We start from the raw sequence: 14,199 nt of genomic DNA on the forward strand, positions 1-14,199 counted from the left end.
CAGCCAATGTGCAAAATGGTAATAAACAACCCCATGTTCGGCAAAAATACACATCTTACAGGGTAAAAAAGGCAACACCCCTTTGGTCTAAAGTAGTTAAAGTTTCTAATCAGTATGGAATAAAATACACTGGTTGCTAATTAAAAATTTTCCAAAAAACAAACTTGAAAATTTGATCCTCGCGTTACATCACTTACATGGGAGAATTCTTTCCGCTTGCGAAGACATGTCGGTTTGTTTACGCAAGATTTACGCAGTTGTCACGTCTTATGAATGAAAATAGAAAGAAAACAGACAACTGAAGCTTCCCTAAATGAAAAATTTATTCAGTTAAGTCTTCGTTCTAAGAAGCAAAGGCGTACAATTTTTAATCCGAGACGATAAACGCGCAAGTGATTTGAAGAAACTGCAAGTCCATTTTGAAGTGAATTTATCGAACCGTGTGCACGGTTTTCAAAAATTTCGTAAAAAAAAAACTGTTCGGAATACGAAGAAGCGGTCAAGTAGAAAAGTATATTTAAGTACAAATTCACAATCAAACTTGTAATTTCTTGTGAATTGAAATCGCACAAGTACTTGAACGTCACCAGGAAAGTTCGTGGCTCATAATCAGTAAATAAGTCTTAATGATCTGAAATGTCCGCTTGCTGATCGTCGGCTGGATAAAACAACAATATGTCCTTGAAACACAATTTCTTCGCCGTTAATTATCGGATTTCCGCTTTTGAAACTATCAAGTACTCCTTAGCAGTTTTTTTTTTCAGTTTATCGTTTCGAAAAGGTGTCTTTTCCCTCTGAGAAAGCAAAATTGGCGCCTGAAAATTAATAGTTTTGCGAGACGCGATGTCACGGGCCTTGTTCTCTTCTTTCCTTTTCTTTAGGTTTTTTCGGGAGTTAAAAACTCTAATCCCAAAGAAAAAGTGGGAAGAGCTTCTTCATCAGCTGGTTCCCTTGTTGTAATCTGTAGTTAAACGTTTTGCTGAAGATTTCTCCCGTTTTTGAATGCAAAATGGAGAAAGTCACTCACCGAGTTCTCGAGGCATTTGTTTTCTGACGTCATCAGCGTGCACAATAGGAAAATGAAGCACGCTCGCGCAATTGAATTTGATTGCACGAATTTACTAGCTATGTTATAATGTATTTTGACATTTGTTTTTTTTTTCCCTTGAACATTAGCTAAATGGTGACGTTTTCGTCAGAACAGACGTGTCCAAGGAGCACCCGACAGGCAAAGGATGGCGAACTATTATGGTTGACACCAAGTTTGTGCAGGCGTCTTGTTTTGACGGCTTGGCTTGGTTCCTAGACAAGGCGAACCTCATCCACGTTTTTTAAGGTACCTTTGAACCGTTATAGTCGATCCAGATAAGGCCCAGATATTGGAAACAGGTAGGCTTGAGTTCCAGCCGTTTCATGAGTCCGGTTTCATTTGTCTCCCGAACAAACGTAGGCTCACATAACGGCTGGAATTCGGGCCTAAAACTTAAAACAGGCAGCAATGTTGAAAAGTTCTGCCTGATAGCTTAAATGTAACTGGACGCACTTAGGGAATTTAATCAAGAAGTTGAAAGCTTGCTCAGAGCAATAAACAGTACACCAAGAAGTGGTATCAAAGGATTTTACCAGCAGACTTCATAGCTTGAACCACCTTGTAGAGGAAAATAAAAAGCGCAAAAGGTATTACAGTATGAATGGTCACAATATTTTATTGTGTTTCCTTTTCGACGACGAAAGATATCAAAATTTCTGGTTAGTAATCAAGTGATTACATTGCAGCAATTTTTTGGGAAAAGTTCTAATAGATGTTCGCTGTCTTTCCCACTCGTCTTAGGAGTCAACACTTCAAGGCCAGCTGAGAACGTCAACTGGGAAACAGTACGAGATTTGTTGCAAATTAAAAAGCACTGTTTTTGTACAATACGATTTTTAATTTAAGAAGAACCACGGAACACAACTTGAAAAAGCTTGCCGAACGGTAAGTTTAAGGTAACGATCCATTACCATACTGGCCGTCCGTAAGCAAAGATTAGGTCACAAGCATTTTGGTACATTTTTTGCCGTCCTCTGCCAAACAATCACGTGAAATGACCAAATTTAAGGTTTGTAGGGAACGTGACTGAGCACAAACTTGTCTTCAACTTGAACGCCGTTCCCACCTGCTCTGTAACTGCATAGTTCGACCAGATTGTACACGTTGAACGAATTGGAATTAAACGCGAACGTACTGTATATTTTTAAGTGACGTTTTTGTTGGCGTTGCCGTCGTGATTTCTTGAAGACCCTAATACTGATGTTCTCAGTGCACAGGTATAGAGAAAACAAGGCCATCATTGTTATCTTTCAATTTTTGGAGAGGCTTCTTGGTCGCTGATTGTTCATTTCCAGCACCAATTACAATGTACCTGTTAACCTATATTTTCGTATTCTTTGGTTGTTGTTGTTGTTGTTGCGGTTTTGTTTTCCATGTCATCACCAATGTTTCTTCAGACATCCTTTGGTTCATTTAAAGAATTATTTTGTTCTGCAATACTCTTCCCCTGACATGATCCCAGTGGCTCCCGAATTCCTGAAATTCATTCTTTCTACCTCTTTTCCTCCTAGATGTTTCTGCAAAGTGGATCTGCCTGGGAATCGAAGGAGTCGCCTGGATTGTGGACATTAAAGGTTCACTTTGGTTTACCAACGTCACTCACGAACTTCCCAGTGGAAACATATGGTATCAGGTCTCCCTTGGCCAATACTTGATGCAAAATCGCAGTTTACTCTACGCGCTGTGGTCTTGGGTTCTAGAGGTGATGACGTCAAACTTCTAATTGCGAGCCCCAAAGCGAGAGTCTGGTTACTGGGGACTGGAGGCTCGATCCAGGCTTCACATGGTCACTTGCTGGGAACTCGCTGGGATTCACAGACACTGCAGGGCATTGCCCAGTCGGTGTTCTGGTCGTATTTGTCTGCGGGCTCCTACAGAGCTGATTCTGGTCACGTGTGGGCCTTACAGCCAATTGGTGAGCTTAGGTGCTTCCAGCCTGGAAACAGACCGATGATTGTCGAGCCTCCGCGGGGAAAAGTGTTAAAACTAATTTCGGCATCTGGCAACAACCTGTGGGCCATCACTCACAACGTTAAGGTCGTGCAGCGTTCCGGAATCCCCCAATCTTGTCCGCAAGGTTTCGGCTGGGTGGAGCTAACGCTGCACCAGTTCGGCGTCGGTAAAGTTTTCCACCTCAGTTGTGGGGCGCTTAGCACTTGGGCTGTTGATGATGCGGGAAATGTCTGGTTGTGAATTGGAAAGGAGGACTCAGCAGATCCAACGGTGACTCAGGCTTGGATCCCGGTAGATGGAAATCCTCTGCCTGGATGACGCTTTGCTAAAATAGCCGTAAGCCCTGCGGATCGCGTTGTTTGGGCAGTGGACGATCGAAACAATGTGTATGCGCGCCGTGATGTCACGCCAAGTTTCCCAATAGGCACCTCCTGGGAGGTTGTCCCGGGCACTGGAGTGCGTGACTTAGCTATCAGTGAACATATGGTTTGGGCGACTTGTCCAAATGGTGATATCGTGTGTCGATACGGGGTCAGCGAGGGCAATTGCTTGGGACACTACTGGAAGAAGGTACCTGGTAATTTTGAGCTGATCTTGGTCACTCCAGAAGATGAACTCTGGGCCATCGATCAGAATGGACAGCTGTTTTTACGTAAAACGCAGCATTTTTATGGAACCCAGTCCCCGTTCCCGCCACGAACCTATAGCGCGTTATTTTCGGGTGAGGAAGACTGGGAATTCATTTGATTGGTTTTTAGGATATACATGTAAAGCAGCTATACTTTTTCGTTAGTAGCTTACTGAAATTGAAAAGGTCTTCACCTCACATTATCAGATAAAAGAGTGCGTTATGCGATACAGGAAATTGTATCTAGAATCAAATATAATGAGAATTTTGTTATTGTACAGTGCTCAATTGTTTTTAGTATCTATTATTGTAATTTTTATTCATAGAAAAAGTGTACAGTTTTTCATCACAAGGACCGGGTACCCTTTTTAAGAATGTTTTCATGACCATTTCTAATTACAGTGACAGCTTCCATTCCTTCTGCTTAAAGATAAGCTGTGCTTCTCCCTGTAGTATTTGATTGGATAAGTGCTTCAGAATAAAGATGTTTATAGCTAGCCAATATGATAGATCCTTATTTCACAACAAATCGCAGCCATGAGCTGAATTGCTTATTAAAACTACTATAAAACCAATAAAAAGAGAAGCTACTTGTAAAAAAATAAAACATATGAATACCCTTATTTATAACTATTTACACCAATACACTGTGATGTAATAGAACTGTTTTAGCCCTGTTAGTTTTAAAATTTACATTGCCTAAGGGTGTATTTACGACAATAAACTGATGGTAATATATTATGCAGACGGTGCGCCTTATCTTCCAAGATACCATTAAAAAGAGATTCACATAAGCCTTAGCTTATGTTGGTCTGCCAAAGGCTCCATTCCTAAGCTGTCTAAGGAGGATTGCGGCAAATGATAGATAAAGAGCCCTCTTCTGAACACGTTCAAGATCGCTAATAAGGTACATTGGCAACGAAGAATGAAATGAACGCAGGCACGGCGTACTCACAGACCGATCTTATACATGCACATGTATAGAATGTAAACACGTCTTTTGTAGGATTCCTCACTCGCTTAAGCTGTAAAAGGAGGTACAATCTTTTTCATGCCTTCTTTACAACCTCGGACACATGCATATTCCACTATAGATCGCTGGTTATCGTGACACCGAGCACTGAACTTAGCACACCCTGCGACCTTAACTTCGTGTCCGTTAACCGTCAAAGGGGGCAGTACAGGCTTGTTCATGGCAAGAGATACCCGTAGCTCTTTACATCTATCGATGTTATGTTGGAACCTATTTGCACACGAGCAACGACCAGTCCACTGGTCACTAGGTGTTACTGACATGCCCCCCTTTGGTACGACCTCTGACACAGTGGTGTCAACATGGCTGGTAGATTGCTTTACAATTCACGTCACTTGACTTCTCTGCAATTTAGTTTTTACAGGTTTTTATTATTATGCACTATTTCAAGAGTTTACAACAAAAGGAAATTACAATACATCACAAAACTAACATAAAGACAGCATTAAATTACAAAAATATGAAAAGAAAAATGTGCGCAGTGACCAAAGGAACTTAGGCTTTCGAGTTGGTCACTGTCACGTGCAGCTAACTGGCGTATAAGGTGCAACTAACTAGAGCAAACAAAATACAAGTTTAATAAGAGTGCATATAGAAACATACTACAAATTTTACTTAAAAAGAAATAGAAATGATAATATTGAGGGCAGAGGAATCAAATATTCATTGGGTCTTTAAAAGGTACAATTTGTATTGTTTGTATAGCCTATTATATGAGAGTTCTTTTAATTTAGAGGGAATTTTTTCCCAAATTTTAGACCCAGCAAATGGAAAGTGGCAGCTCTGTAATTATTCATTATCCTCGGCCGCTGAAAAGTTCGCGTCTTTAGTTTTACCCTGAGACAATGTGTTGAATTGGCCTTGCAAATAATTACTAAATTGTTAACTGTTTTCTGCCACTATTAAGATTGTTTAGAAGACTACTGTAATCCATTTTCTATCGAATGCACATACGAGGACAAAATTAACTTTACGATCATTTGTAAGTTTTACCCAGCTAAACACGGAAAGGTTTCATAACTATGATAAAAAAAAAGACACGAGAGCTAGCACAAAACATAAAACCATTGACAATACTGTATCAGGCTTATTTGCGCAAATGAGGTACAATGCACAAAATTGCTTCTGCGTATCTCGGGTCCAAAAAACGTTTTCTTGTTTTTGTTGTTGTTTTTATTTTTTTTGTTTGGATTGTTTTTTATGCATTAGTCAATCCCACCAGTGCTCATCCCCTACATCCCCTACTGGAACAAGACACTTTTAACTAGGTATTCCTAATTATCGTATTTTCTCGATTTAACGCCGGGCCCCGAATATTTTTAAAAGCCGGATCAATGAGCCGAGTCTTGACTAAACATCCCGCTGTTTATTCGAGATCACGCACACTTACCTTCACACTAAGCTACGCTAATACTCTTCCTACTATTTCCTTGTAATTTATTCTTAAGAGGAACTTTCTTTGAGACCACCTTGTTCAAAGCAAGCGTTGTTGACTTGATTTTATGTTTGCACTAAGTAACCTGACCTGAGACTTTGCTGTTCTGTTCAAGTGGTTTTTTTTTCCTATCTGATATATATTTTTTTTGGCTAAAATGACTCACAAGTTTCACAGAGATAAGACAAAGTTAGTGTAATTTTTTTCACCTTTTGTCACTGTGTTGAAATTTGGTTCTTAATCCAATGCTCCCTTGTTGCTGGTGAGAAAAACAACAAAAACGTATACAACCCCGTTTCTGCTTACTTAAGGACGTGTTTTTAAACGGCAAACGTGGGATATGACCACGTGACCATGTTTATCCTGTATTTGCCGCTTGCTGTTTTCAGTTTTCTGTCAAATCGAGTAGTTTTGCGTTAGCATCAAAGGCCAGAATTAGTTTGCACTGTTCTCATCTTTGTACTCTTTATTTCAAGAAAACAAAAACGCGAATCTCACGTTTGCCGTTTGCCGTAAACGCGATTCTTAATCTCTCTATTATTAGAGAGTTTAAGCATAGACGTTCGTGAGACACGGACGGCAACCGGAAGTCGAATGTTTCCTTTTTCTGCGTGGTTTTGCTCCTTACCATGGACAGGAAAAGCTCTGTGGCTTGACGTTACAAACGCGATGGCGTGAAAACTCAAAAAAGGGAAAAATTCAATTTCTGGTTGCCGTCCGTGGCTCAAAAACGTGTGTGCTCAAGTTCCCTATTTGTTGTGTTATGTAACTGGTGATGTAAGGACAAAGACAACAAGGCTTTAGGGTAGAAGCGTGCAAATTAGTTCAGCGAAACCTTTTCTCAGTACCCTCTCCCCCTCCCCCCCCCCCCCCCAAAAAAAAAACCGTCTGGTGATTTGTTAAGAAGGTAAAATGGATAACAAATGGGTGGTCGGACTCGAGAAACTAAACAAGCAATTGCATTAAAAAAAAATAAATAATAATAATAATAATAATAGTAATAATAATAGTAATAATAATAATAATAATAATAATAATAGCAATTAAATAATAATAATAATGATAATAGCCATGAACAGTAATACGAGGATTGGGAAAATTGTAATTCACCTATCTAATGTATGCTAATTTATAAACAGCTGCACGTGCATTAACTTTCATTTTAGGTTTTTGACTGGACTCTCTTCAAAAACTCGACGGATTCGAAATCCTTTTGACAACTTGACAAAATAAAAAAGCAGAGTTTTGGTGAGAACAATGACACACGATTTCATAAAAGACCGACTTACTAAGCCAGCTAAGTGACGCGTAAAGAGTAAACGCTGCAGTTCATTAAAGTTTAAAGTGAATTGTCTGACAGCTGCACAAGCCTTTAACAACTTCTGCGTAGGCAAGAAAAGCACAGATGTTAGTTGATGGTTAACTGAGTTATTACAGTGCATATGCTCTGAAAAACCGAATGAAGATTTTTTTCAGTGTTGTCTCTACACTTATAAAATTTTTAACACTTACAAGAAAGTTATTTGTTGGACTACACTAATAATTGTAAAGGCAGTGGTTGAACTGTTAGATAAAAAGCTCAGAAGATGTTCTAACAACTATAAAAAGCTGTTCGCAGCCATGATGTTTATTGAATTGTCTCGGAGTGAAGGCTTCGCGTACGTGTTGAAAGGCAGAAAAGCTGTGAAACTGACGTGGTATGACTGAATTATTGTTCAACCTAAAGATAATGATCAACAGCTGCTGTATTAGTAAATCCATCCTTGAAAAAGGAGTTTGAGGCGATTTTAGTTTCGGCAGGAAAAAGATAATCATTTTCAGGTAATTCAAAGTTTTTTTGGATATCTTTAGTCGGTGATCGGTTGAATTTATCCCAACGAAAACTTAAACAATCTATGATATATGTTGGTATGATTGCTTATTATTCTACAAATATATCATTGCTTCTGATAAGACCATCACCGTTTCATTTTGCTATAACATCGATCGATAACAGGAAAACGTTGAAAAATGAGTGAAAGCTTCCTTGCATTGCTTTTATCAAATCAAATAACGCCTTTCTAATCATCGGACCTTTTTTGTTAGTTTTGACACAATTAATACCGTTAAAATTATTTGTCAATTTATTTTATTCGCAGCATAAGTGAATTCTGCCGTAGCAACTCGAATCGTGCAAAATACTACAAAAATTGAAACTTTATTTCTTTTTACTGTGTAGTTGTGTCGCGTAAACTGATAGCGTTGGTGAACATGGGGAAGAAAATACCCTGGCTGTTCATATTTGTCCTCTGTAAGTTCTCCATGCAGATGTAATTTTTGCCGTAATTAACAAAGTATTTTATTCAGTACTTAAAATCTAAATTTAGCCATCGTTAAGAGATCGAGTGCTGACGTTTCGAGCATTATCCCTTCGTCAGAGCGAATTGCGACGAAAAGCCAACGTCAGCAGTCGAATTTTTAAGCGCTGGTCAAATTACCTTATCGCTATATCGACTCTCGTTTCTACTCCTCTACTGACGCAGCACCACAATTTCTTTGGAAACTTACCCTCTTACTTATTCCTTATAATCTAATTCCTTATAATCAGCTTCACAGCTGCCAAATGAATTCGACAAACTTTCAAGGGAAGAGGAGCCCAAAGCGAAGAATCTCACATTCTTTCATCTTTGTAACCAGGCTGAAATATCCCATATGAACGGATAACAAAATTCGTTCCGCTAACCGGATCAGCCTGTCTCCCGCACCTAGCTGCCGAGGCCCTAATAATTGTATAGCCGCTTGGATTCCGGTTGAATTAACTGGATTGAACATAACCTAACAATCCAATGAAAAACTCTTTAAGCAGTAACAAATCAAGCAACTTAAGGCTTGCTTATTTATTCTTAAAAGACCCATAGCAAAGATTTTAAGGAACCTCTATTCTCTGTTGATAAAAGAACTTACACGATCAAAGGAAATTCATTCACTATACTGTTTGACTTCCTTGATCAAACGGAAGTCTTCCTAAGTGTCACATGACATTCCTAGGTTGATGACGTCACATAACTTGTTTTTGAAAATGGGAAACATTTATACTTCAAAATTTTGAAAGCCAAGCGTTTATCAGTAAAATGTTTAGTACAACTGTGCTTACACAATTCCGCCTTTTCATGTGGTACTCCTCATTTACCTTTTACGATATTTGGACATTTATCATGTCACGTGACCTATTTTCCTGAATTGATCGTTGTTGTTCACATCTGGACATTATTAGAAGGGGGAATGATTAAGCCCTTGCAAGCGGTCATCGAATAAGAAACAAATAAGATTGGTTTAATGTAGCTTTCTGTACCCCATTTTTGAGTAGAGATTATAACCGTTAAAGTCTTTTTAGGTCACGTGACTAGAATGTGATAAAAAGATTTTTGGAAAATTCGTAAGGATACTAATAACAAACTGTCTGCCAAGTTTCACTGAGATGGGACATATGCTTCCCTTTCAAATAACAATATGCACAATTATTAGGTTGTCAAGTCTTAACCCCATCTAGCCCGGGATTTGAGGCGGGGTGGGGGTGGTAGATTCTGGCCGCGGCGACTTTGAACCTGATTTTTTCTTTTTTAATATTTAAGCAAACGGCCTGAAACTTCAGAACGTTTTTGAAATATTATCTGGGAACAATTTGATGTCATCTGAAGGATCTGAAGGATACTGAACTCACATATGCTGGCACAGAATCTTTGGTCCAGAGGGGTCCATGGTATACGAGTGTCAAAGTGATTGGTTGCAATTTTTATTATATATATATTTTTTCAAGCTAGTGCAAAGCTTAGGGTGCGTTCGATTGACCGTTTCCCAGAATAGGAATACATACAATGATGACAAGAAATCCCTAATAGGAGGTTTTTGGAGATACTGAAGTACAAAATTGCTCTTAAATTCTCATGTGCCAGCGAACGTTTGCAGAAATGTCTACCCAAATTTAGTTAAAAAGAGAAATCTAACAGCTCTTTCGCTTATTCTTATTCCGTAATAAAGTCAATCGAACGCAACCTTAGTAGCACTGCTGCTGCAGGTTTAATGAAGATGCACTTCCAAATGTACGCATGCGTAAGCAGTTTCTTCTGAGACATACAAAAATCTCATGATTACTACGCAATACATCCAGCAACTGCCGTGTATCCGTGAATCTACTGAGGAGCAAGGTGGTATATTAATCACAACTGTACAGGGTCTCATAATAGCACGACGAAAATTATAGTTGAAATAGAAAGGACAAATTAAGACCATTTTATATCGAATAGGTTCCCACACTGTTCTTAGAGTTTGCTATGGTGTTGCTGATGTTTAGTTTTTTTTTTTTCAAAGTTGCAGCATTTGTACAAGCATCTCTCCAAGAAACCGGGAAACGATGGAATGGCAGAAGTAACCTTATTACAGTTCCTGAGGGGCATTACGTGGAATTGAAGATCACTTTCACTAGTAATGATGGATTCGTGTGTCCTTGGGGGCACTACTTTGTCATTCGTGATGAGTCAAAAAACACAGATGAACTCCTTGGTGAAGCTTGTGGTTTCTACAAACACAAAAAATATGTGTTTCGATCAAGTGGAAAAAACATGTCGTTAAAGCTTCATAGCAGAAATGGATGGGCTGTCCGTCAATATCAAAGAGGTCGCTTTCACGCCCGCTACAAAGCAAAACCAGTTAATCTTACAGGCATGTATTCAGTGTATTGTTTTCTGTCACACATTCATCCCTTGCTTCATTTTTATGAAATAGCAAAACGAGGGATACCATACAAGCATGCATTGTTTTATTTTAGAAATCAATAAGCCCGTGTTTGATATGAACGAGGACAAACGCTAGCAAAGCCTTCTGATCTTATTGAAAATGTCGTTAGTTTACAAGATAAAGTTTTTTCATGTAAGTCACATTTGTCCTTTCTTTTGACAGTGGCATCAGATCTTTCCCATGTGAAGACCAGTCAGTCTGTGTTGTTTAAACAGTCATCTTTTTTATGGTGTCCGGCAGAAGGTGCTCCTGCCCCAAATATTGTCTGGAGAAAAAACGGGATCGTTGTGCAAAACAGCACAAGTGTTAAATATAATCTAACACTTATGAAAGAAACCAATGACAATTACAGCTGTGAAGTTACAAGCCAGGGAAACTGGACTAAAAAGAACCTCGTTCTTTTGATTGAACGTGAGTATCAAACGAGATCGTATAACTTTCATTTAAGTGTATACTACTAAGCAGGTTATCACTTATGATTATGAGTCAAGGCCCTCTCCTTTTCCTGATTTATATAATGATATTTATAATTCTTCTAAGAAGCTTTCATTTTATTTATTTGCTGATGATACAAACTTGCTGTATGCTGACAAGGATTTGAAGTCTCCAGAAAGTGTAACCAACATCGAATTGCAGAAAGTCTGTGACTGGTTAAATGCAAATAAGCTGACCATACATGCAAAAAGTCCAATTTTGTCATTTTTAGGCCATCACAAAAAAGCTTAGCTATCAGATTAATATAAGAATATACAATAACGCCTCAAATACTGATATTTTTCTTGAATGCAAAGATTATGTAAAGTTCCTGGGTGTGCTCATCGATAAAAACTTAACTTGGAAATATCATATCGACCACATTGCCTCTAAAATTAGCAGGGTTGTTGGATTGGAATTATTTCCCGATTAAGGCACTCTGTTCCTCTAAATACTTTAATCCAAATTTACCGTTCTCTAATTTTTCATTTACGTACTACGGAATTGCTGCCCGGGGCCAAGCTGCACAGGTCAATTTGAGGAAGGTCTTTATGTTACAAAAACGAGCTCTTCGGCTAATGTTCTTTGCTAGTAATAGATTCCATGCTATTCCTTTGTTTATCTCTGCTAATGTCTTACCCCTCAATATGATTTACTTTGAAACAGTATGTTCCCTTATGCACGACATATCTACCAACTCTGCGCCTCAGAATATCTGTGATCTTTTTACCTGTTCATCTGACGTTTATGCATATAACACTAGATTTTCTGATGCTGGCAATCTATATGTCAATAAATCAAGACTGCCGGAGTATTCAACTTAATTCGTTTTCCATTTTCGGAGCTAAGTGGTGGAATTCCCTGAAGCATGATCTACGTAAACTTAGTAAAAAACCTTTCAAACATAAAATTCACCAATTTTTACTTGCTGTGCTTGATAATGAGGATGATTATGTTGATGTCTCTACGTTAATGTTAAAAATTACTAATTATTATTAACCGAACTTTAGCTATTATTACCATTACGCCCTTTTCATGTAAATACTAACTATCTGTGAACGCATGTGTATACCTATTTATTCTTTTTATTTACTTGGTTTTAATAATAACCTGTTTTGCTTATGTAGTTTAAGTTATACAACCCGCCTCGATTAGCTTTGCTATATGCGGGTTGTACATTTTTCTAATTTGTTAAATGTTAAATTATTGAAATAAAATGATTGATTAAAAAGAAAAATGATTGATTACGTCGAATGATGCCACGTTTCTAATCAGTTGTCGTGGATCTGCTGTCAAACCAAAGAAAATCAAACTGCGGAGGCTTCGCGCTTACATCTGTGATTTGCGGTGTTTGGAACCCCTGATGAGGCACTTGCTCTTGTTTTCGGGGAGTAGGGTACTGTCGAGTTTGGATTCGAGTTCGAGTTCGAGTTCGAGCTCGAGTTCGAGTTGGACTTCGAGTTAGACTTCGAGTTAGACTTCGAGTTGGACTTCGAGTTGGACTTCGAGTTGGACTTCGAGTTGGACTTCGAGTTAGACTTCGAGTTGGACTTCGAGTTGGACTTCGAGTTGCGAGTTAATAATTCAAACGCAAGTATACAATTGATAATTATGTATAATTATTATTTATTATTAATGTTAATATGTATAAGCTGGGATGTTGGGATATTGGGATTTTTCATTTGTTACATGGTTTAAGTAATAAAATTGCTGACAAATACCAAAAATATAGATCAGGGATATGGTACCATTTGTTACTACGAATGAATAATGACAAATGGTCCATTTTTGGGGTCGTGGCCTATATACAAACGACAGACGAAACAAACAGACGATTTCATATGAATCTGAATTAAAAATAATTTTAATTACCTCTCTACATTTCATTTCGTTTAACAAGACAATCATAGACACTTGCAAAGTAAAAACGCAACGAAAATGAACTACGATTTGACATTTAAAACAAGCTGTCTTCTCACAATCAGTTTCTAAAACAATCGGTTTGGACAAAACATCAGCTTTCAAAAGAACAAATTATTTCTTGGTTTCTTTACAAACTGGCATAAAATAAACTATTTTTGAAGGTACATTTACACTCTCTGTAATCTGCTACTTAGACAATAGTTCTGGATGCAAGCAACTCTTGTAATTATATGTAAGAAAAATAAAGTAAATAAAAACTGTAACTGTAACTATCATTTAATTAGTGACCCAAAAGGATGCCGGTTGGCCAAAAATGTTCTTTGAGCGAGCCGTGGTGCGATTAAGCATGCTTTCTCTTATTTTCGCGCTTTCTGAAGTCAACTTGGGTCAGTTAGAGGCAGCTAGAGTATCACATAATAGCACGCTGGGTGTCAACCTGTGCCAACCCAACGTCAAGAAAATATTAAAATTACAGCAGTAAATTCAACGTACGTTTTTTAGGGGAAGTGAACTTCACTTTTTAACCGTAACTTTTATGTTGATAAATTTTGGGCGAAATCTTGAAAAGATTTTGACAAGGTCCTTTCACATGAAAATTGGAAAGGAGGTAACTGTCTTCTTTTTTTCTCCAGCTTCTCAGCATTTCTAAATCCTAAATCTTTGATTGGCTAATCGCGCGCGCTCCTGCGGTCCGGATTTTCCCATCCGGACCCCGAGTACGGACCGTTCCTGAAATTTCCAACTTTGATAACGTTTCAAGCGTTTTGTTGCACCGTAAAACAACGTAAAGTGTAAACATTTAACACAGAGTCAAACAAGTACCAACAGAGGATGATCATCCCCTCTTGTTTTCACTGATCGAAAGTGGTTCTTCTATGACTTTCCAAAGG

General features: G+C 38.3%; 2 protein-coding genes across 4 annotated transcripts in view; both read left to right on the plus strand.

The window, feature by feature from the left end:
• LOC146489148 (uncharacterized) overlaps positions 1-14,199 on the plus strand; it is a 265,653-nt gene that overhangs the window by 126,278 nt on the left and 125,176 nt on the right. The window lies entirely within an intron of this gene.
• LOC146489152 (uncharacterized) lies at positions 7,904-11,373 on the plus strand. The gene is made up of 4 exons (XM_085110334.1): positions 7,904-7,960; positions 8,358-8,429; positions 10,487-10,837; positions 11,075-11,373. The coding sequence occupies exons 2-4, from the start codon at positions 8,390-8,392 to the stop codon at positions 11,371-11,373; spliced, it is 690 nt and encodes a 229-aa protein (XP_084966460.1). The 5' UTR covers positions 7,904-7,960; positions 8,358-8,389.

The sequence above is a fragment of the Pavona decussata genome, unplaced genomic scaffold, assembly GCF_977016875.1.
Source record: "Pavona decussata unplaced genomic scaffold, jaPavDecu1.1 SCAFFOLD_6, whole genome shotgun sequence".
NCBI lineage: Eukaryota > Metazoa > Cnidaria > Anthozoa > Scleractinia > Agariciidae > Pavona > Pavona decussata.